The 17,846-nt window shown below is 51.1% G+C and overlaps 3 protein-coding genes across 3 annotated transcripts; all 3 read right to left on the bottom strand.

The window, feature by feature from the left end:
- Window positions 1-296: 296 nt before the first annotated feature.
- On the bottom strand, window positions 297-3,559 carry GZMH (granzyme H). Its single transcript, XM_027572147.2, has 5 exons — window positions 3,358-3,559; window positions 2,127-2,274; window positions 1,472-1,607; window positions 1,008-1,265; window positions 297-564 (listed from the first exon to the last, which is right to left on the bottom strand). Exons 1-5 carry the CDS (start codon window positions 3,410-3,412, stop codon window positions 421-423), a joined length of 741 nt encoding a protein of 246 aa, XP_027427948.1. The 5' UTR covers window positions 3,413-3,559; the 3' UTR covers window positions 297-420.
- A 1,323-nt stretch (window positions 3,560-4,882) lies between these two features.
- LOC113909272 (duodenase-1-like) lies at window positions 4,883-7,574 on the bottom strand. Its single transcript, XM_027570352.1, has 5 exons — window positions 7,520-7,574; window positions 6,252-6,393; window positions 5,874-6,009; window positions 5,415-5,678; window positions 4,883-5,044 (listed from the first exon to the last, which is right to left on the bottom strand). The coding sequence occupies exons 1-5, from the start codon at window positions 7,572-7,574 to the stop codon at window positions 4,883-4,885; spliced, it is 759 nt and encodes a 252-aa protein (XP_027426153.1).
- Window positions 7,575-14,299: 6,725 nt separating this feature from the next.
- Window positions 14,300-17,548, bottom strand: LOC113910204 (granzyme B-like). The gene is made up of 5 exons (XM_027572146.1): window positions 17,364-17,548; window positions 16,229-16,376; window positions 15,627-15,762; window positions 15,157-15,420; window positions 14,300-14,569 (listed from the first exon to the last, which is right to left on the bottom strand). Exons 1-5 carry the CDS (start codon window positions 17,422-17,424, stop codon window positions 14,399-14,401), a joined length of 780 nt encoding a protein of 259 aa, XP_027427947.1. The 5' UTR covers window positions 17,425-17,548; the 3' UTR covers window positions 14,300-14,398.
- Between the last annotated feature and the right edge of the window lie 298 nt (window positions 17,549-17,846).

The raw sequence follows: 17,846 nt of genomic DNA, 5'->3' as shown, positions 1-17,846 counted from the left end.
TAGAGAAGAAATTTCTAAGGTCCAGAGGGGATACTTTTTGGGGAGAGGATTGTCCTTCTATAATAGAGTTTAGGCTGAACCAAGGGCTTCTATAATAGAGTTTAGGGCTAAGCACCAAGGAGGTGTAATTGAGAAATTGATGAGAAGCTAGGCAGCATAGGGGTTAGGGAGGGCGGAGGGCTGGGGGAGAAAGGAGGCAGCAAAGCCTGGAGTTGGCAGCAGAAGACTGCCTGGGGCAGTGTTGCTTCATACCGGAAGTGGTTCGGTGAATAAATAAGACCTCAGTCAAGTTGCCTCTAGAGATCCATTTATTATGGCCCTGCCATCCCTACCCTCCACCCCCCCCAGGCCCAAGGGATTCTTGCCTCTGCCCCAGAAAAGATGGCCAAGCACAGAGGGAGGTCAGTCTCATGCCTGTTGTTAGAGGCGCTTCATTGTTCTCTTTATCCAGGGCAGGAAGTGGGAGATCTTCATGAAGACCCCTGGAGGGTTCCCGTCTCCTTTTCCATAGGAGAAAATCCCCTGGACCACGTTGTTACACACGAGGGGGTCCCCGGAGTCCCCCTGTGGGCAGAGAGAGGAAGGACTGAGCTGGCCTCCCAGTGGTCCTGCCTTCCCTGCTGCGCTGGGGATGGGTGGTCTGTGTTAGGGGGCTGCATGGGAGATTGGGCCCAGGGCAGGCCTTGTCCCCTCTCTCAGTCCCTGGGCTCCAGCCTGGCACTGACTGTTCTCTCCAGCTCTACCCAGGCGAAACCTTTCTCTCCAATCCTCAGGGAACCTCGGGGGTGGAGGCGGAGGGGGGGTGGGTGGGAGGGATGCTTTTTGGGATGACAGATCCTTCCTCCCCTCCATCCTGACCCACTTGGGGGAAAACTGAAGACTGGATTTGTGGACCCAGCTGCCCAAGCTCTCAGGCTGAGGCACGAAGATATGGCCACTCCCACACCCTGGACCGCCCCAAGTTCCTCTCTCCTGGGGCCTGTCTAGGTAGATGCTGGAAACCTGACCTTGAAGCCGGTCTTCATCTTCTTCGGGTCTCCTACACAAATCTGGGTGGCCCCGCTGTAATAGCCATGGAAGAGGGATTCACACTCCCAATCCTTCTGTACTTCCAGCGACACCTCCTGCAGAGTGGTTGCTAGGGAGCTCATTGAGACCCGCCCCCAGCCGGCCACACTGCACACCTGTCCTGGCCGCACCCGGGTCTTGCCGGTGGGCAGGCGGAGGGGCCTCACCGCTGCAGTCTGCTTGGCCTTTCTCTCCAGCTGATGGGAAGAAGCAAGAGAGTCCAGCTCAGCCAGTGGCCCCTGGGCCTGGACACCCCGATGAGGCTGCACCATCTTCTCTCTGCCCTGAGCCACGGGGACTGGTCAGGCGGCCAGGGTGGGAAGGAGGGGAGGGGACAGGTCCCAGGGGGAAGAGGAAACAGTGTGGACCCAGGAGAGCAAGGGCAGCAGGGAGGTTTCCTTACCTTCAGTAACATGATGTCGTTGGAGTAGTTCTTCGGATTATAGTCTGGGTGGGGGATGGCTTTTCTCACTGGAATGTCCTGCTGGGTCCTCTCCTGTTTCTTGATGTTGTGGGCCCCCAGGGTGACCCCGATGGAGCTGCACAGAGAACAGAGTGGGGTGTGGGGGTGTGAAGTCACAGGATACAGCCAGCGGCTGTGAAGGGCACATGGCAGCCAGGGCAAGGCAGGACTGGAGCCGAGGGGGAAATCAAGGTGACAGATGGGTCCTAGATCCTCTTCTTTTCAATGACACTGAAGGTAGGGCTTCTGCAAGCTTTCTTTTGCCTTCAGGCAATATCATGAAATTACTTGAGTTTGCATTTTGGCTCTAATGCATGCTTCCATCCTCCACGGCTGCTTTATTTGCCTGGTGTGGTCCCTCTCTTCTCAACTGTGCCACTTATTCTCACATCAGACCCTCTGACCCCAAAAGCTTACCTGTCCTGCTTCTCAGCCTTTCATTGCCCCAGCCATGCTCTTGGCTGGCCTCTTGGATGAGCTCTCATAGGCTTGAGTTATCAGGAGCCCCGGGTGCTTCCCTGGGCTTCAGCCCCTGGGGAGAGGACAGGGGTCCCTGTAGGGGTTTCAGATGTGTAGGCTGGATGCTGCCCCTCACCTTCCCTGGCAGTGAGCAGCCGTCAGAACAAAGTACTTGTGCACCAGGACACCGCCACACCTCTTCTTCTTGTCCTTATCCAGAAACTGAACAAATGCCATGTAGGGCCGGGAGTGGGGCTTGGCCTCATGGCCCCCGATGATCTCCTCTGAAAGAAAAGACTGGAAGATGGGGTGTCTGGGGGCGGCTGTGGTCAGGAGGGAAGGCTTAGGAAGGTGGTGATCGAGGGCAGGGTCTACAGCGCCCTGCGGACCCCAGGGTGGGCAGTCCTCCCAAGTTCTTGTAGCAGGATGACCTTTCTTGAACCTTGAGCCTCAGAACCCCCCTGAGAAAGGGGCAGTTCTTGTTCTGCACATCCCACTTCAGGCACACTTATGGAGGAGATAAGATCTATCTTTAAGACGGTGGAGTCCCAGAAGATCATGGACAGGACTCCCCTGATGCCTTGATTCTCAGTGAATCTCCCAGGCCCCTCTGAGCCCCTGCCAGCATCCTGATGGGTGCCATTTTCTAATAAACGATCTATGAGTTTATTGAGTTGGATTTTCTAAAATCCTCATGTCCTAGGGGACAGCACATGGTCTCAGTAGACATTTTTAGGTTGCACAAAGGAATGGCCTTCGATGCGCTTTTGGCTGAGGTTGGGTGGAGATAGTGCTGGCGGGATGCAAGGCCACAGGAATCGGGGAGGGCACTGCCAAAGACAGTGGAGCAGCTGAGGGCCTGGGGCAGGCAAACGGAGGTGGTGCTGACAACGGGTTGCCCAGGCCTGGGGCAGAGCTTTGGGTGCAGTCATCTAGCTGCTGCTGAGATCAACTGCTGAGAAATTTAACCGGCTCTTTAAGCTGGGGCCAGTGACACCTTCCACTACTACAGCCGGTTTGCCTGAGCTTACCTTTCCTGGGTTGGAGTGAGGGCTTTTAATTACCTGTTTTTTGTAGCTTCATATCTTCTGCCAAATGCCTTTCTCCAAACAACTCACTTTCCAAGTGATAAGAGGGAGGCTAACCCGTACTAACCCTCTTAGTTAGCACCCTTCCTGCCGGCCATCTTTGTTGAGCGTCTGTCTAGCATCAGACCTGTTAGTCTGGGTTTGGGGTAGGAGCTGGGGTTCAGAAAGTTCCTGGGCTCCAATTGAGGATGATCCTTGACTGTGCTGGGCAGAAGGGTCAAGAGTACAGGGGGTTTTGGGGGATGGGCTCAGGTCTCTGGAATGGGGATGGTCACTCACCTGTCCCAGCACCAAGGGGCAGAAGAAGGGCCAACAAAAGCAGGAGTGGCTGCATCTTCCCTGAAGTCTGCTCAGGTCAGAGCTGTTGGTTGTCCTTCCAGATACAGAGCCCTGAGGGTGCTGAAGTGATAGAGGGGTGGCTCACTGATCTTCTAGGCCTCTTCAACCTCTGCCCCTCTATGGCTGGGTGTCATCATTTAAGGTGGTTTGTTGAAGTTCTCCGGTTTCAGCTATCACACTTGCACTCCCACTGCTGAGTCATAAAGGGAAAGCAAGAAGAAAGAACAAGAAAGTGAAGGCTGTGGCTCCTGCCAGCAGGAGGGCTGCTACCTCAGAAGCCCCTCAGTGATGGACTCAAGAATGTCTCCATTTCTCGGCTCTTTTTCCATTCTGAGGAAATCATGAATAATTATTGAGCTAGCTGGGTTCAGGGATGTGAGACACACAGCTCCTGCCCTTGAGGTGCCGATGGTCATCTGGAGCAGCCAAAGAATCTGTAATGAGTGTACATTTTCCCACAGTCGAAGCACACTCATCAGTGGCAGATGTTCGGCAAACCACTTTTTCTGTTCAGCCTGCCTTCTCTAAGGTGGATGTTTTAAAGATGAGATTACTTTTTCTGAATACATTCTTATATAAGAGACTTAGAGATTGCTGAAAATGGAAGAAAAAATTTACTCAATAACTATAGGCTATAGGACAACTTTGAAACCATAGGATACCTTTGAAACACAAATTTTTATTGTAATGAGTTTCCTTTGGAGACACACACACACACACACGTGTGCACGCACAGAAATAGTGTGAGGCAGGAAGAAGCTGGATCAGACCAAGATGGAAGAGCACCCTCAATGTCATTTGGGGATGCGGGAAGATGGGCATCAGGACACCAGAGGCTGTGCTGGGCTCTGGGACCATCGCAAGGCTGTGACCAGCACTTGGGCTAGGCCTGGGAGTACCGAAAGGCCCTCCAGAAACTCTGAGGCTCCCAAGCTGCCACTCTGATTGGGAAGGGAGTGCTGCAGAATCTTCCCGCTTATTTCTATTAGGATGAAGTGATCCCCTATCCCAGAGTTTCTTAGGTGGTTCTCCTTCCAAATGTGGATTCCTTTATGTTGTCGTATTGGGAAGGATGGGATGGGGGTGTAGGTGTGGGATGAGGTAGGAGGGCAATATGGATGAGATAAGAGGGTCCTCTAGGAGAAGGTCATTTTTCTTGGGGCAGTGTCTCCCTTTTTCCGATGGAGCTTACGTTCAGCCTGGCAGGGGGAGGTGCTGCTGGGAGGTGTATTTGGAAGGAGCTGGGTATCAAAGCAACATGACTTTATTCCAGAGAAATGTGAACAGATGGTGGCTGGACACGCAGTAGGTAACTAACAAATGTTTTGGTGAATAAAGGAGGAATCTAATTTCCACTCAAGAGGTGGAAGTTTATTAAACCCTGGCGGCCTCCTCTCCACCCCTTTCCCAGTGCAGTTCTGGCCTCTGCTCCAGAGAAGATGGACAGATTGATCCTGGGGGCACGTCAGTCTGGTCCCTGCAGGCTGAAGCATCTCATTATTCTTTCTATCCAGCGCAAAAAGCTTGAGGTCCTGGTGTAGACACGTGGAGGTTTCCCATCTGGTCTTCCAAAGGAGACAATGCCCTGGGCCACGTTGTTACACACGAGGGGGCCCCCGGAGTCTCCCTGTGGGCAGAGGGAGGAAGGACTGAGTTGGGCTTTCTCTCGGTCCTGTCCTCCCTACCGCCCCTGGGGGTAGATGGTCTCTGTTAGGGGGCTGTGGGTGAGATCAGGGCCAAGGCAAGCCTTGTGGCCTTCCTTGGTCCTTGAGCTCCAGCCTGGCCCCGATAATCCCCTCCCTTTTCTCCCTCAGAAAGCCTCTGCCCATAAGTAGCTGTGGGACAGTCCCCCCACCCCTCCCCACCAGGGAGACAGGACCAGAGATTGGATTGGATAGAAAGGCTGAGGGCATAGAAATACAGCTAGTTCTCACTGTCCCTTCTCCTCAAAGCTTGGTTGTCCCAGGGCTGGGCATGGACAATGCTGGGGATCTCACCTTAAAAGAAGACTTCTTCTTTTTTGGATTCCCCACACACATCTGGGTTGTGCTGTCGTAGAGGTTTTTATAGCGTGAGATGCATTGTTCGTCCCTTTGGACTTCGAGCTCTACCTCGTGCGGTTTCCTTGCCCCAGAGGTGCTGTTCATGCTGAGGAGCCCCCAGCCGGCCACACTGCACACTGTTCCTGGCCACACCTGCGCACTCCTCTTGGGCAGTCTGAGGGGGCTCACATGGGCGGTCAGGTGGGCCTTCTTTTCCAGCTGAATGCAGAGGAAAGGAGTTCTAACCTACCGATGGCTCACAAAGACTTTAGGGAGAGTCATGGGGTTGCCCTCCTCATAGCCCTGGGATAAATGAAAATGTCATAGTGGGAAGGAGGGACAGGAATGAGGCCACAGGGGATGCAAAATCCCCAGGAATAAAGTGTGCAAGAACCAGCGGACCGAGGGCCCTACGTGCAGTAACATGATGTCGTTGAAGACGTATTTAGGATTATAGTCTGGGTGGTGGATGGCTTTTCTCACCGGAATGACCTGCTGGGTCCTCTCCTGCTTCTTGATGTTGTGGGCCCCCAGGATGACGTTGATGGAGCTGCACAGAGAGTGAGTGGGAAGTGGGGTCACAGGACATACAGCCCAAAAGCCATGGACGAAACGGGACAGCTCAGGTCAGGGCAGGATTGGGATGGAGAGGAATTCTAGGGGATGCGGAACCAGGGCTGAGCATCTCTGTACCCTCTGCTTCTTCGCAGCCCAGGCTGGGTGGCAGTTCTTGGAAGAGGGATCCCCATGTGGAGTTAACAGAAGGGTGGGGTTGCAGGCGCTGCTTCTCACCTTCCGTTGCAGTGAGCTGCTGTTAGCACAAAGTCCTCCCGTACAAGGAAACCCCCACAGATTTTATTTGGATTCTGGAGCCGGAGAAATGCCATGAAGGGACGAGAATGAGGCTTGGTTTCATGGCCCCCGATTATTTTCCCTGAAAGAAACAGTTTACCCTGACTGCTGTGCTCATGGAGCCAAAGGCTGGAGAAGGGGAGATGGGGATAAACTGAAGCAGGAGGGAAAGAGTTGGGGTGGCAGAGAGCAGGGTCTGTAGTAACCAGTAGCAACCAAGAAGGGTTCCTCAGACAGCATTCCTGACTTGCCAAATGACCCACAAGACTCAGATTCTACCTCCAACAGAGAGAAGAACAGTCCTTGTTCCTTAATTCCTGCGGTGGACACATATGGTGGCAGGTGGAATTTACGTTTGAAACAAGCAGTGAGGTCCCCACAGATCCTGGAAAATCCTTTACCCGATAGTATCTGGGTTCTCTCTCCCCTTTTGTTTTCCAGAACTTACTGAGCTGCTCCTCATTTGTAATGTTTGGAACATGAGCTCAAAATGCTCATGTTTGTGTTGTGGGTTGTGTTTGATCTTCGCTAGAGCCTGACACATACTAGGTGCCCAGTAAATGTCTTAGTTGCATGAAGAAATGGCTCCCAATTAGCTTCTGAATAAGCATTGGTTGCGGTTCTAAGTACGAGGAAATATGGGGCCTGCCAAAGCCATTGTGCCCGTTGTGGCTGAAAAATTACCAAACATAAGTATTAAAGGGACCAGGATGCCACCAACTCTGGGACCAACTGGGTCCTTGGCTTCTTTCTTCGGCAGCATAAGAACGACAAAGCTTGAAGAACTGGGGGGAGATTGAGGATAGATCTTAAGACATTGAGTTAGAAATTTAGTGGGCCTTGCTTTGACTACAGAAGCCAGCCCCTTTCTCCAAACTACCAATTCCTGGGGGATTAATTATTTCTCATTCCCACCTTCCAACATTCTTCTAGATGCCTTTGTATAAGAACCCAATTTCCAGATAACAAAGGTAAGACCTGAGGAGGGGATAGGACCTACGGCTCCCCCTGGGTAACAGCCTTCTGCCCTGCCGTTCATGCTGAGTGTTTATCTTGCTCCAGATTTGCCCATCTTTGAGTGAGTCTGGCAGATCTGATGCGAGATCAAAACTCAGCAGGGCTAGGATGTGCCTGAGTATAGCACCCGAGCAGGGCTGTGCCACAGTGGGATGGGGCTAGGCCTCTGTTGGGGGGGGGCAGTCATTTACGTGTCTCAATCTCAGGGGCCAGAAGAAAGGCCACCAGGAGCAGGAGCAGCTGCATGGTCCCGGGAAGGCTGCTCAGGTTGGAGTTGCCAGTACTTCCTCCTAGTCTTCTAACCCCCACGTTCCTCTCTGGTGTTGTAGTCTTTATCAGATAAAGCTTCCTCTGAGTGCCTCCTACTGCTGTCTGATCAAGTCCTGGCCTGAGTGAAATAACTTAGCAGTCACCACATCAGCACTGGTAGCTCTTGACTACACCAGCTGAGAACAGGAACCACAGGCTATGGGTGGGGTGGTTAAAGACATTGCATCCATGAGTAGCAGGGCCCTGAGCTGCAGAAACCTGAGCCTCTTGATGATACATCCAAGAAGGTCTTCTTTTCCTTAACTCTCTTTAGACTATCAGGATGATCCTTCATCGAGCCCCCTTTTGTTGAAACTCAGGGGTACTGGAGGTGAGATCCCTTGCTTCTGGTGGAGGAGTCAAAATCACTAGTGATCTGATAAGGATGGTGAGGGCCACAGATAGAGGGATGGACTGAATGAATGGTGTGGGAGTAATGTTGAAGAGGGCTTGCTCCACTTACTGAAGAATTGCGTAGTTTAAAACGACAGCATTGACACCACCATCACCACCATTTATCTTTCCCGTGAATCTGCGAGGTGTCAGGGTTTAGTGTGGATAGCTCTCCTGTGCTTCTCTTGGTGTCAGGGGAGGCTTGAAGCCTGGAGACTGGAATCACCTGAAGTCTCACTCACTCATGCCCAGTGGTTGGTGCTGGTTGTCTTCTGGGCCTGTCAGTTCCTCTCTATGAGGTCCTCTCATGTGGTCTCTGCATGGGATTGTTCAGTCTTCCTTGAGACATGATGGTTGGCTTCCCCAGAGCGAGCATCTCCCCAACATAGAGCCAGGCAGAAGCTGTGTTCTTTTTGTTACCTAGACTTTGAAGTCATATGGCATTGCATTCTACCATATTCCACTGCGTGGAGCTATCAAAAGCCTCCACCCAGGTTAAAAAGGAAGGGGCATAGACACCACTTCTAAGTGGGAGGAGTGTTTCAGTCATGTAGGAAGAGCCTGTGGGATGGGAGACATACAATGGCAACCATCGCAGAGGACAATCTGCCATACTGCTTTAGGTGCAGGTAGAGTTGGTCAGAGGACTTGAAACCAGTGATTCATTTAAACTGAGGTCATAGCCTGTGGATATGTTGGGGTCTGCTCTGTCCAAACCAAATGTATTGAGAATGGAAGAGGTTTGGCTTTCTCTAAAATGTTACTCTCTTTAATGAGCTACTGATACCATGTGAAGTGGGAATGGATGCCAGGGAGCTAGAACAGTATCCTCACACTACTGTCTGGAGAACTATATTTCTCATATCCCTGGACCATTTGCTAAACAAGTTATTCTGATCATCTCCCCATAATGGATATAGAGGGGAGTCATGGAATTGAAAATATTGTCACTTCTAAACATCTTGATCCCAATTGTCTTTAAGAAGCAATAAAGCCCATAGCAATTTTGTCAGGATGGGGAGCCACAGTGAGCCAGAGCATGGCATCCAAGCCTGTGTGAGGTGAGGAAGGTGCCCACACCGGGCTTCCTATGTGGACACTCTCCTTATCCCACATGGGCTTGGATGCCCTGCCCTGGGCAGCCCAGCTTGGGATGGCAGAATAAATGTGAGGTGAAGAGGGCAGCCTAGCTCAGGACGTGGACACCCAAGTGATGCGAGGAGGATGTTCACATAGGGACTGGCCTAGTAGTTGATATCAGAGCTCAAGTAGGGAGACAGGGGCCTCCACTGAGTGGGCAGTTGGTGCAATTTATCAGAGCAGGTTGAGGAGGGTGAGGTGGACATTGGCATGAAGGGACTGCCTTTAAAAGTTAAACAGCATACTCTGTGGACAAGGCTATTTTTTTATTTTTAATTTTTTTAATTTTTAAAAAATTAAAAAAATTTTTGATTGGTGTTGCAGGATATATATTTTTTCCATTATAACTTTACTTTCATTTTATCTATGTCTTTATATTTAACATGTCTCTCTTGTAAACAGCACACAATTCGTTCTTGCATTTCTTATCTAGACTAGTAATCTCTGCCCTTTAATTAGAGTGTTTAATCTGTTTACATTTAGTGGAGCTGCTGATAGGGTTGGTTGAAGAATGTCTTACTGGGGTTTGATTTGTATTTGTGTGATTTCTTCTTTGTTCCTTTGTCCTTCTTTTCCTGCCCTCTTTTGTTGTGTCCCATTTTGTCTCCTTTAGTGGCTTTTATTTATACCTGTATATATTATTTTAGCATTTACTGTAGGATTACAGTACAACTCCTCACATATCACAGTGTACTTTGAATTAATGTTATACCCCTTCATATAGGAAACTTGTCATGATGTCTTTCCATTTATTTTCCTCCCACATTTTGAGTTATTTTTGTCCTACATTTTATTGTATATCATAATTCCAAAAGCATTTTTTGCCTTAAATAATTATCTTTGAACAAAATTTACATAAAGTCTTTTATATTTAGTCACATTTTACACATTTATTTCTCTTTTTCTTTTTCTGATTTCAACAGGGATCAATTCCCTTTAGCCTCAAGAACTGCTTTTAGTATTTTTTGCAATGCTGTTCTGATGGCAACAATTCTCTTATCTTTGTTTTTCTGAAAATATCTTCATTTTGCCTTCCTTTTAAATACTATTTTCACTGGATAGAGAATTCCAGGTTAAATACCAAAAATAGGTTGCCTATTCCTTTTTTTCTTTCAACCGTTTAAAAATGTCATTTAAGGGGCACCTGGGTGGCTCAGTCCGTGAAGTGGCTGACACCTGATTTTGACTGAGGTCATGATCTCAGGGTCCTGGGATTGATCTCTGCATGGGATTCTATGCTTAGCAGGGAGTCTGCTTGAAGATTCTCTCTCCTCTCCCTCTGCCCCTCCTCCTGCTTGTGCGCGCACGCGCTCTCTCTCTCTCTCTAAAATAAATAAATAAATCTTTAAAAAAAATGAAAATGTCATTTGACTGTCTTCTGGATTCTGTTGTTTCTGGTGGGTAACGCTTTTTTTTTTTTTTCATTACTATTCTTATTGTTGTTTCTCCAAAGTAATGAATGTATCTTCTTTTCCCTTTACTTTCAACTTTTTGTCTTTATCAGATATCAACTTGACTCTTATGTGCTTAGATGTGGCTTCCTTTGTCCTACCTGAGGCTCATTGAGCTACCTGACTCTGTGGGTATGAAACGTCATCTAGCAACAGGCCTATGAAAAAAAGGAACTTAGAGCTCTACTTCTTTCATGGTCAAAAGCAGCGTCATGTGGGATACAGAGAGGTAACAAATCCTGTAAGTTCTCTAAGTACCACAAAGTGGTACTGGAAGGCAGAGCCATCCCAATACATGTTCCCAAAACAAATGAGAAGATTTGGCATTCCTTCGGGTCTATCCGCCACCAGGAGCTGGCTTTGCATTTCTCTCTCCAGTCACACTGTGACCTGACTCTTCCAGTGAGTCTGTGGGGAAGGAGGGGTGGTGGCAGTAGATCTTGGTGGGAAGAGAGGCGTTTCCTTGAGGTCACTACAGAGCTATTTTATTTTGTTTTATTTCTTAATTTTCTTTCTTTCTTTTTTTTTTTTTAAGATTTTATCCATTTATTTGAGAGAGAGAGAGAGGGAGCACAAAAAGGGGGTGGGGCAGGCAGAGGCAGAGGGAGAAGCAGGCTCCCTGCCGAGCAAGGAGCCCGATGCGGGGCTCGATCCCAGGACCCTGGATCATGACCTGAGCTGAAGGCAGACGCTTAACCAACTGAGCCACCCAGGAGCCCCATTTCTTAATTTTCATGACAGAGATTTTTAAGCGAGAAGAATTGTTTCCTCAAAGCTGGGAGTGGGGGCTATTTCCCCAGACAAAGGAGATTTGAAGGAATTGACGTGTTTAACGTGCTTCCCTACCTCCATCCAAATGTGCCCATGAGTAGACTTCAGCTCGCCAAGGAAGATGTTTTGAGTACTTGTCACAGAATGGCTTCCACAGGAGCCTAGAGGCTTTCTCTCCAGGGGGCTGTCTGAGCAGAAGCTCATCACAGAGTGGGGGTTAGAAAACATGTAAGGGTTCTTGCTGGCCTGGCTGTCAGGAGGCCTGGGCTCAGTCCAGGCTCTCTCCTGACTCTGGTACCTTCAGTCAGTTACTACACCTTCCTGGGATTTTGTCTCTCCCCAATTTCTCCAAGGAGGATGAGAGACTGCAGCAAGTGTGCTCAAACTTGTTTTAAACCACAGAACCACTTCCTCAAAGTAAAGGTTATACTTAAACTGAATATGTATGTGGCTGGGTAACTTTAAAATATAGTATTTTTAATTTTGTTTGCTGCATTTTCCTTTTTGTCTTTTTAAATCAAGGAACCTTTAATCAAGGAAAAAAGGAACTTTTTAAACTAAGGAATTTAGTATGCCTTAAATGCCCAGATTTTTTTTTTTCAGCTCCAAGTCAGAAGCTGTGGGACCTCATTGCTCTTCCCTTGTAAAAGTGCCCGAGGTCATTAAGAGATGGTGTTGCTTCAGGCTTTGTGCATAAGATGTGAAGGCGCATGGCTTTGAGGGTTACATGACCCCAGAGTATTTACCCCATGTCACAGAAGAGTGTGGTGTTGTGTGTTTTTGGTGCAGGAAGGTACTACTCCAGAGCTGGAACTTAGGCTCAGCTTTCAGGCAGTGCCCACACTCGTGGCAAAACCTTGGAGGTGTGGCTGCTGGGAGTGTCTTGTGAGGCGAGCCCAACAGAGGGAGATCCTTGTTTAGCAAGAAATCACATCCTCCATGTGTGGCCTCCAAGCCAGGACTTTTGAGTGTTGAAGAGTCTAGAAAATCTTGAGCTTTGTGCATGCAGCAGGAATCATGGTGGCCTGAAGAACAGAGGCGATTCTCCATTTTTCTAGACTATGTGAGCCTCTCTGATTCTAGTTTGAGTCTGCACAGGTGGGAGCTTGCAGTCATGACAGAGGTTGTTTCTGGCTCGTCGGATTGGATGGGTGTTTAGAGTCAATCTTAGATTGCCTTTAGGCAATTGAATATTGTGGTCTTTCCTACCATTTGAATCTGTACAGTGACATTCATACCTGCTATTTCTTAAAATTTGTTTTATTTATTTTTATTTTTAAAAAAGTTTTTATGTATTTATTTGTGAGAAAGAGAGAGTCACACTTGTGAGTGAGCATGGGTAAGGGGTTAGGGGCAGAGGGAGAGGGAGAAGCAGATTCCCCGCTGAGCAGGGATCCCATGCAGAGCTCCATCCCAGGATCCTCAGATCATGACCTGAGCTGAAGGCAGATTCTTAACCGACTGAGCCACCCAGGCGCCCCTTACACCTTTTGCTTTTGAAGCAAATGAAAATAAGGTTGCCCTGTCCCCTAGGTGAAGAGGATGCTCCAGTAAACAGTTTGGTAACCTCACATCCAGAAACTAAATGACTAAAGTCATTTCCAAATCCCATAAACTGCTGTTCTAGAGTCACATGTGATAATATTCATACAGACTGTAACCAGCAATAAAAATAACTGCAAATACTTGCTTCCTGTGGATTTCCCACAGAGACGTAGGCCACATGGACTCGTGTGAAGGAGGGAGAAGAGGTTAGAAATTTAGGTGAAAATCAACAGTGTCAGGTTCACTCTAGGCTCAGAGTTTGCATTCTGTCCAATCAATGCCTGGCACTTAGTAGGTGCTCAATTAGTATTTGCTGGTTAGTTGATGGAAAAAATTGTCCTTTCCAGTCCTACTGCACAGAGGATTCCTTTCTAAGTCCAAAGGCTGATATAGCCCACGGTGGCCAGCAGGGAGTCTCAGCCTAGAGGTTGGCAGTGACCAGAGGGACAGGTTGAGAGGGACTCAGGCTACTGAGTGACCAGGCAGCCAGTGGACCCTGACACATAGGGAGACACTGAGCTGGATGGGAGGGGTTGAGCTGGCCCTGCCAGGTGATAGATAAGGCCAAGGGTTCTGGAAAGCCACCCCACCAGCCCTGTCCTCCAAGGACGCTGTCTGGTGCTCTCAGGGCTGGTGCCTCTGATGCCCCTCTCTGTCGGGGCATGAGCTGGGCTGGCATCTCAGTGGTGAGGCCCTGCTGGAGCTTGGGTGTTGTAGGTGGAAGGGATAGGAGGCAGGGGCCAGCTCAGATCAGTGTTGTCTGGAGGGGACAGGAGTTGGTGGCCACTGAACACTCTCGGTGGTAAGCGGGGGCAGCCAGGAGACTAGAGGCTGAGCTGGTCTCTGAGCTCAGAAGGGGTCAGGGAAGGGAACTCATTCGAGGTGAGACTCCAGAGTTACTCAAGAGACCTGGCCCCTCTCCATGCCAGCTTCCTTGGCTGTGGGAGAGAAGTGTCCTGATTGAGAAGGTCCCTGTCACTTCTTCCCAGTGGGGTAGGGCTGTGTCCTTGAGCTGTAGCCCTAGACTGTGCCAACTTGGTGTCCAAGACCCACAGTGTTACCCCCCTTCCTCCCTGCCAGAGAACACAGGGGGTGGAGGTAAGAAGTTCACCCAGAGCCCCAGGCCCAGAGAGGTTCATGGTTTCTCCTGGTGGTGCTCAGCTTCAGCCCTGGCAGAAGGGCAGGCTCTGAGAGACAGGTGTAGGTAAGAAAGAGCTGGAAGGAACTTTGCATGGAGTTGGGGGGTGGATGGAGAAGAGGAAGCAGAAAACAGCAGAATTTTGTCATTGGCCTTGTAAGCACAGAGTTGATGCCGGTGTATGGTCAATGAATAAACAAGAAACCAGCCCTTCACAGTCAGTTAAGAGACATTTATTTGATGGCTGATACTCAGGTAAGAGACATTTATTTGATTGCTGGCACCTTTCCTGCCACCCTCCGCAGCGTGATTCTGGATCAGCTCTAGAGCAAATAGTCTGGTTCCTGCAGGTAGGGGCTTTTCATGGTTTTCTTTATCCAGGGCAGGAAAGTTGAGATTTTGGTATAGACCCGTGGAGGTGTCCCATTTCGGTGTCCAAAGGAGACAATGCCCTGGGCCACACTGTTACACACGAGAGGGCCCCCAGAGTCTCCCTGTGGGCAGAGAGAGGGAAGGAGTGAGTCAGCTGTCCTGCTGCCCCTGCCCTCCCCAGCCCCTCTGAGAAGGCTGTCTTGCGTGGCCACCATGGGAGATGGGAGGGCAGGACAGGGCCGGACCTTGTCACTGCTTCGCTTCACCCCAGGTGGCAGCTCCCTCTCCTCCCCCGGGTCCCAGATCCTCTGCTGCAGGACTGCTGGCTTCACCCTGCTGTTTAGGGGCCTCCCTGGAAGCAGGTGGGCGGGGCTGACACTCAGCATGGAGGATGAGCCCCGAGACCCAGGTGGGGGCCAGCTCTGAGGAGCCACCTGGTTTTCACCACTGCACGTCCAGGGAGCAAGTTTTCTAACATCGGGGGGCCAGGCACAGGGCAGAGTGCTGCAAATTCATCCTTCTGCAGGAGCGCCTCGTTTGGATTCATCCTAGGCCCTCGGGCAGGCTGGCAGAGGGCCTGGGTGGCCCCATCTCTGGCTGCTCCCCCTCTCTTCCTCAGGAAAAAGGTCACTTCTCAGGTCTCCAGATCCCAGGTCTTCCCCAAACACCCCTGTCCCCAGAGCCCTGTTAAGCAGACCCCCAGTCTCACCTGAAAGGAAGACTTTTCTTCCATTGGGTCCCCCACGCACAGCTGAATGGTGCGGTCGTAATGACTGGGAAAGAGGGATTTGCACTTCCCATCCTCCTGCACTGCCAGCCTCACTACTTGCAGAGTATCTGAGAACGTGCGTATCTTGGCGTTGACCCGCCCCCAGCCGGCCACACTGCACACCTGTCCTGGCCGCACCCGGGTCTTGCCAGTGGGCAGGCGGAGGGGCCTCACCGCTGCAGTCTGCTTGGCCTCTCTCTCCAGCTGATGGGAAGAGGCAAGAGAGTCCAGCTCAGCCAGTGGCCCCTGGGCCTGGACACCCTGATGAGGCTGCACCGTCTTCTCTCTGCCCTGAGCCACGGGGACTGGTCAGGCGGCCAGGGTGGGAAGGAGGGGAGGGGACAGGTCCCAGGGGGAAGAGGAAACAGTGTGGACCCAGGAGAGCAAGGGCAGCAGGGAGGTTTCCTTACCTTCAGTAACATGATGTCGTTGGAGTAGTTCTTCGGATTATAGTCTGGGTGGGGGATGGCTTTTCTCACCGGAATGTCCTGCTGGGTCCTCTCCTGTTTCTTGATGTTGTGGGCCCCCAGGATGACCCTGATGGAGCTGCAGAGAGAGCAGAGTGGGGTGTGGGGGTGTGAAGTCACAGGATACAGCCCCAGGGGCTGTGAAGGGCAGGTGGCAGTTGGGGTGGGCAGGCCTGGAGTTGATGGGGAAACTGAGGCAATAGGAGGGCCCAGGTTTGAGCTGTCTGTGCCTTCTGCTTCTCAGCAGCTGAGGTAGGGTTCTGGAGCCATTGGTGACTGTGTCAGGGGTTCTCAGGGGTCAGTTACCCTGAGAAACTTGTGAAATGGCATTAGTCTGCATTCTGATGCCAAAGCATGTCCCAGCTCTTCTCTTACTCCTGCACCTGGCCCCGGCCTCCCCTCTTCCCACCCCCTACTTGCCCTCCCTCACCCCCTTTCAGGAGCCCTCCTGGCTCACGTGTTCCTTACAGCTCCCGGGGAAGAAAGCAGGGCTCCGGGCTGGGCCGGGGTTTTCAGGGCGGTGCAGGCTGCTGGTCCCTCCTCACCTTCCGTGGCAGTGCGCGGCGGTCAGCACGAACTTCTTGTGTATCAGGAACCCACCACACGAAACCTGCTCATTCTTATTCTCGATCTTAAGATACGCCATATAGGGCCGGGAGTGGGGCTTGGCCTCATGTCCCCCGATGATCTCTCCTGAGGGAAAATTCTGTTCTGCTCCTATGTACCCACTGAATGCACCGGGCAGGCACGGCCTGGATTTGGGAGGGCATGGGAGGGGGAAGGGCAGGGTTTTGGTCTGTGTATCTGTCTTCTGCACACAGCCGGAGGGGAGCCTACCTGTCATAGGGATAGTGACGTCCTAGAGCCTCCTGAACAATCCCTCTCCTGACTTTGCTTTGGTTCAAGCAAGTTTCTAAGGCCCCTGTCATCCTGTGAAGTCTTTTCCAGTGGCTAGGACCTAGGTTTAGTTATGTAGGTGTTGTCTGACATGGCCTATTTCAATGGCCTGACATGGTAGTAAGGTAGTAAGTACCTAGGGAGTGCTGTTTGGCTTCATGAAGGCAAGGATCCCCAGGGAGCCTCCGGATGAATGTTGGTAGGGCCCCTGGTGCTAGGATTCTGGAAAACAGAGAAGTTTAGGTCTGCCAAGGTCATGTTTGAAAGAGGAGAGCCACTAACAGCCTGGGAAGAAAAGCAGAGTTGGAGAGAGGGATGAGGAGCCTTGGGATAGGGCCAAGGCAACAGCAGTCTTTTGGGGACCGGGGTCTGTCCAAGTGTTGGGTCAGCTGAGCCCTGGGCTTCTCTCCCAAGCAGATGCTGTGGGAAGCACCAGGCTCATCTCACTAGAAAGCCAGGCCTGCTCTGCCCTCTGCAGGAGGATTTATGAGGTTCTCTTTTCCAGTTTCTCACCCTCTGCTATGCACTTGTTGGAAAGTTCCATTTCCAGATGGCAAATGGGGAGGGGGCAGTACCCACTGGCTCTTCTGGAGACAAGCCTTCTGCCCTCCCATTCCTGCTGGTAGCTTGTGCAGCATCCCACTTGAGAGTGGGAGGCAGGATGAAGGCAGGGTGCAGAATGTTCCTGGTGGAAAGGTGGATCAGGGGTGTGCAGAAGGGACAGGAGAGCTGTGCTCACTGTGGGACGGGGTCGGGCCTCTGAGGTCGGGGGTGGTCACTCACCTGCCTTGGCCCCGGAAGGCAGGCAAAAAGCCAGCAGGAGCAGGAGCAGGAGTGGCTGCATCTTTCCCAGGAGGCTGCCCAGGTCGGGGCTGCTGGTCCTTCCTCTGTGCTCCCAGAAGAGGAACGGGGTGCAGATGGGCTCACTGACCTTGAACTCCCCTCTGGTTTTGTGGTGTTTCAACCTAGAAGGCTTTCTATGAAAGCTTCCCTGCCCCCACCCCTCTGTCGGATGACGTTCTCTGGGTGGTTGTGGGAGAATCATGCTGTGACCTCATCAGAACCCACACCAGTTGACTCAGAGCAGACCACTCGTTCCAGCCCAGAATAGGACAGGGAGCATACAAGGTGGGGACTGGAGGATGTGGTATCAACCTGGATGGGTTCTAGAGCCCAGAAACCCAAATCCCCAGTGATAGGGCCACCACTGCCTCAGCTCCATGCTGCTAAGCCCATCAGCGTAATTTCTTCAGCAGCTGTGTGTTT

Source organism: Zalophus californianus, chromosome 6 (assembly GCF_009762305.2).
Source record: "Zalophus californianus isolate mZalCal1 chromosome 6, mZalCal1.pri.v2, whole genome shotgun sequence".
Lineage (NCBI taxonomy): Eukaryota > Metazoa > Chordata > Mammalia > Carnivora > Otariidae > Zalophus > Zalophus californianus.
Note: the sequence above shows the minus strand (reverse complement) of the source record. Positions and strands in the feature narration are given on the sequence as shown.

Bases quoted from the DNA above. Each gene is read 5' to 3' on its own strand.
- LOC113910204 (XM_027572146.1), bottom strand. From the start codon at position 17,424: ATGCAGCCACTCCTGCTCCTGCTCCTGCTGGCTTTTTGCCTGCCTTCC. The intron at 16,377-17,363 runs GTGAGTGACCAC...ATTTTCCCTCAG, and splicing joins GCCTTCCGGGGCCAAGGCAG to GAGAGATCATCGGGGGACAT. The intron at 14,570-15,156 runs GTGAGACTGGGG...CTCTGCCCACAG, and splicing joins AAGAAAAGTCTTCCTTTCAG to GGAGACTCTGGGGGCCCTCT.
- LOC113909272 (XM_027570352.1), bottom strand. From the start codon at position 7,574: ATGCAGCTGCTCCTGCTCCTGGTGGCCTTTCTTCTGGCCCCTGAGATT. The intron at 6,394-7,519 runs GTAAATGACTGC...TGTTTCTTTCAG, and splicing joins GGCCCCTGAGATTGAGACAC to GGAAAATAATCGGGGGCCAT. The intron at 6,010-6,251 runs GTGAGAAGCAGC...CTCTCTGTGCAG, and splicing joins GCAGCTCACTGCAACGGAAG to CTCCATCAACGTCATCCTGG.
- GZMH (XM_027572147.2), bottom strand. From the start codon at position 3,412: ATGCAGCCACTCCTGCTTTTGTTGGCCCTTCTTCTGCCCCTTGGTGCT. The intron at 2,275-3,357 runs GTGAGTGACCAT...CTTTTCTTTCAG, and splicing joins GCCCCTTGGTGCTGGGACAG to AGGAGATCATCGGGGGCCAT. The intron at 565-1,007 runs GTCAGGTTTCCA...CTCTGCCCACAG, and splicing joins AGATGAAGACCGGCTTCAAG to GGGGACTCCGGGGACCCCCT.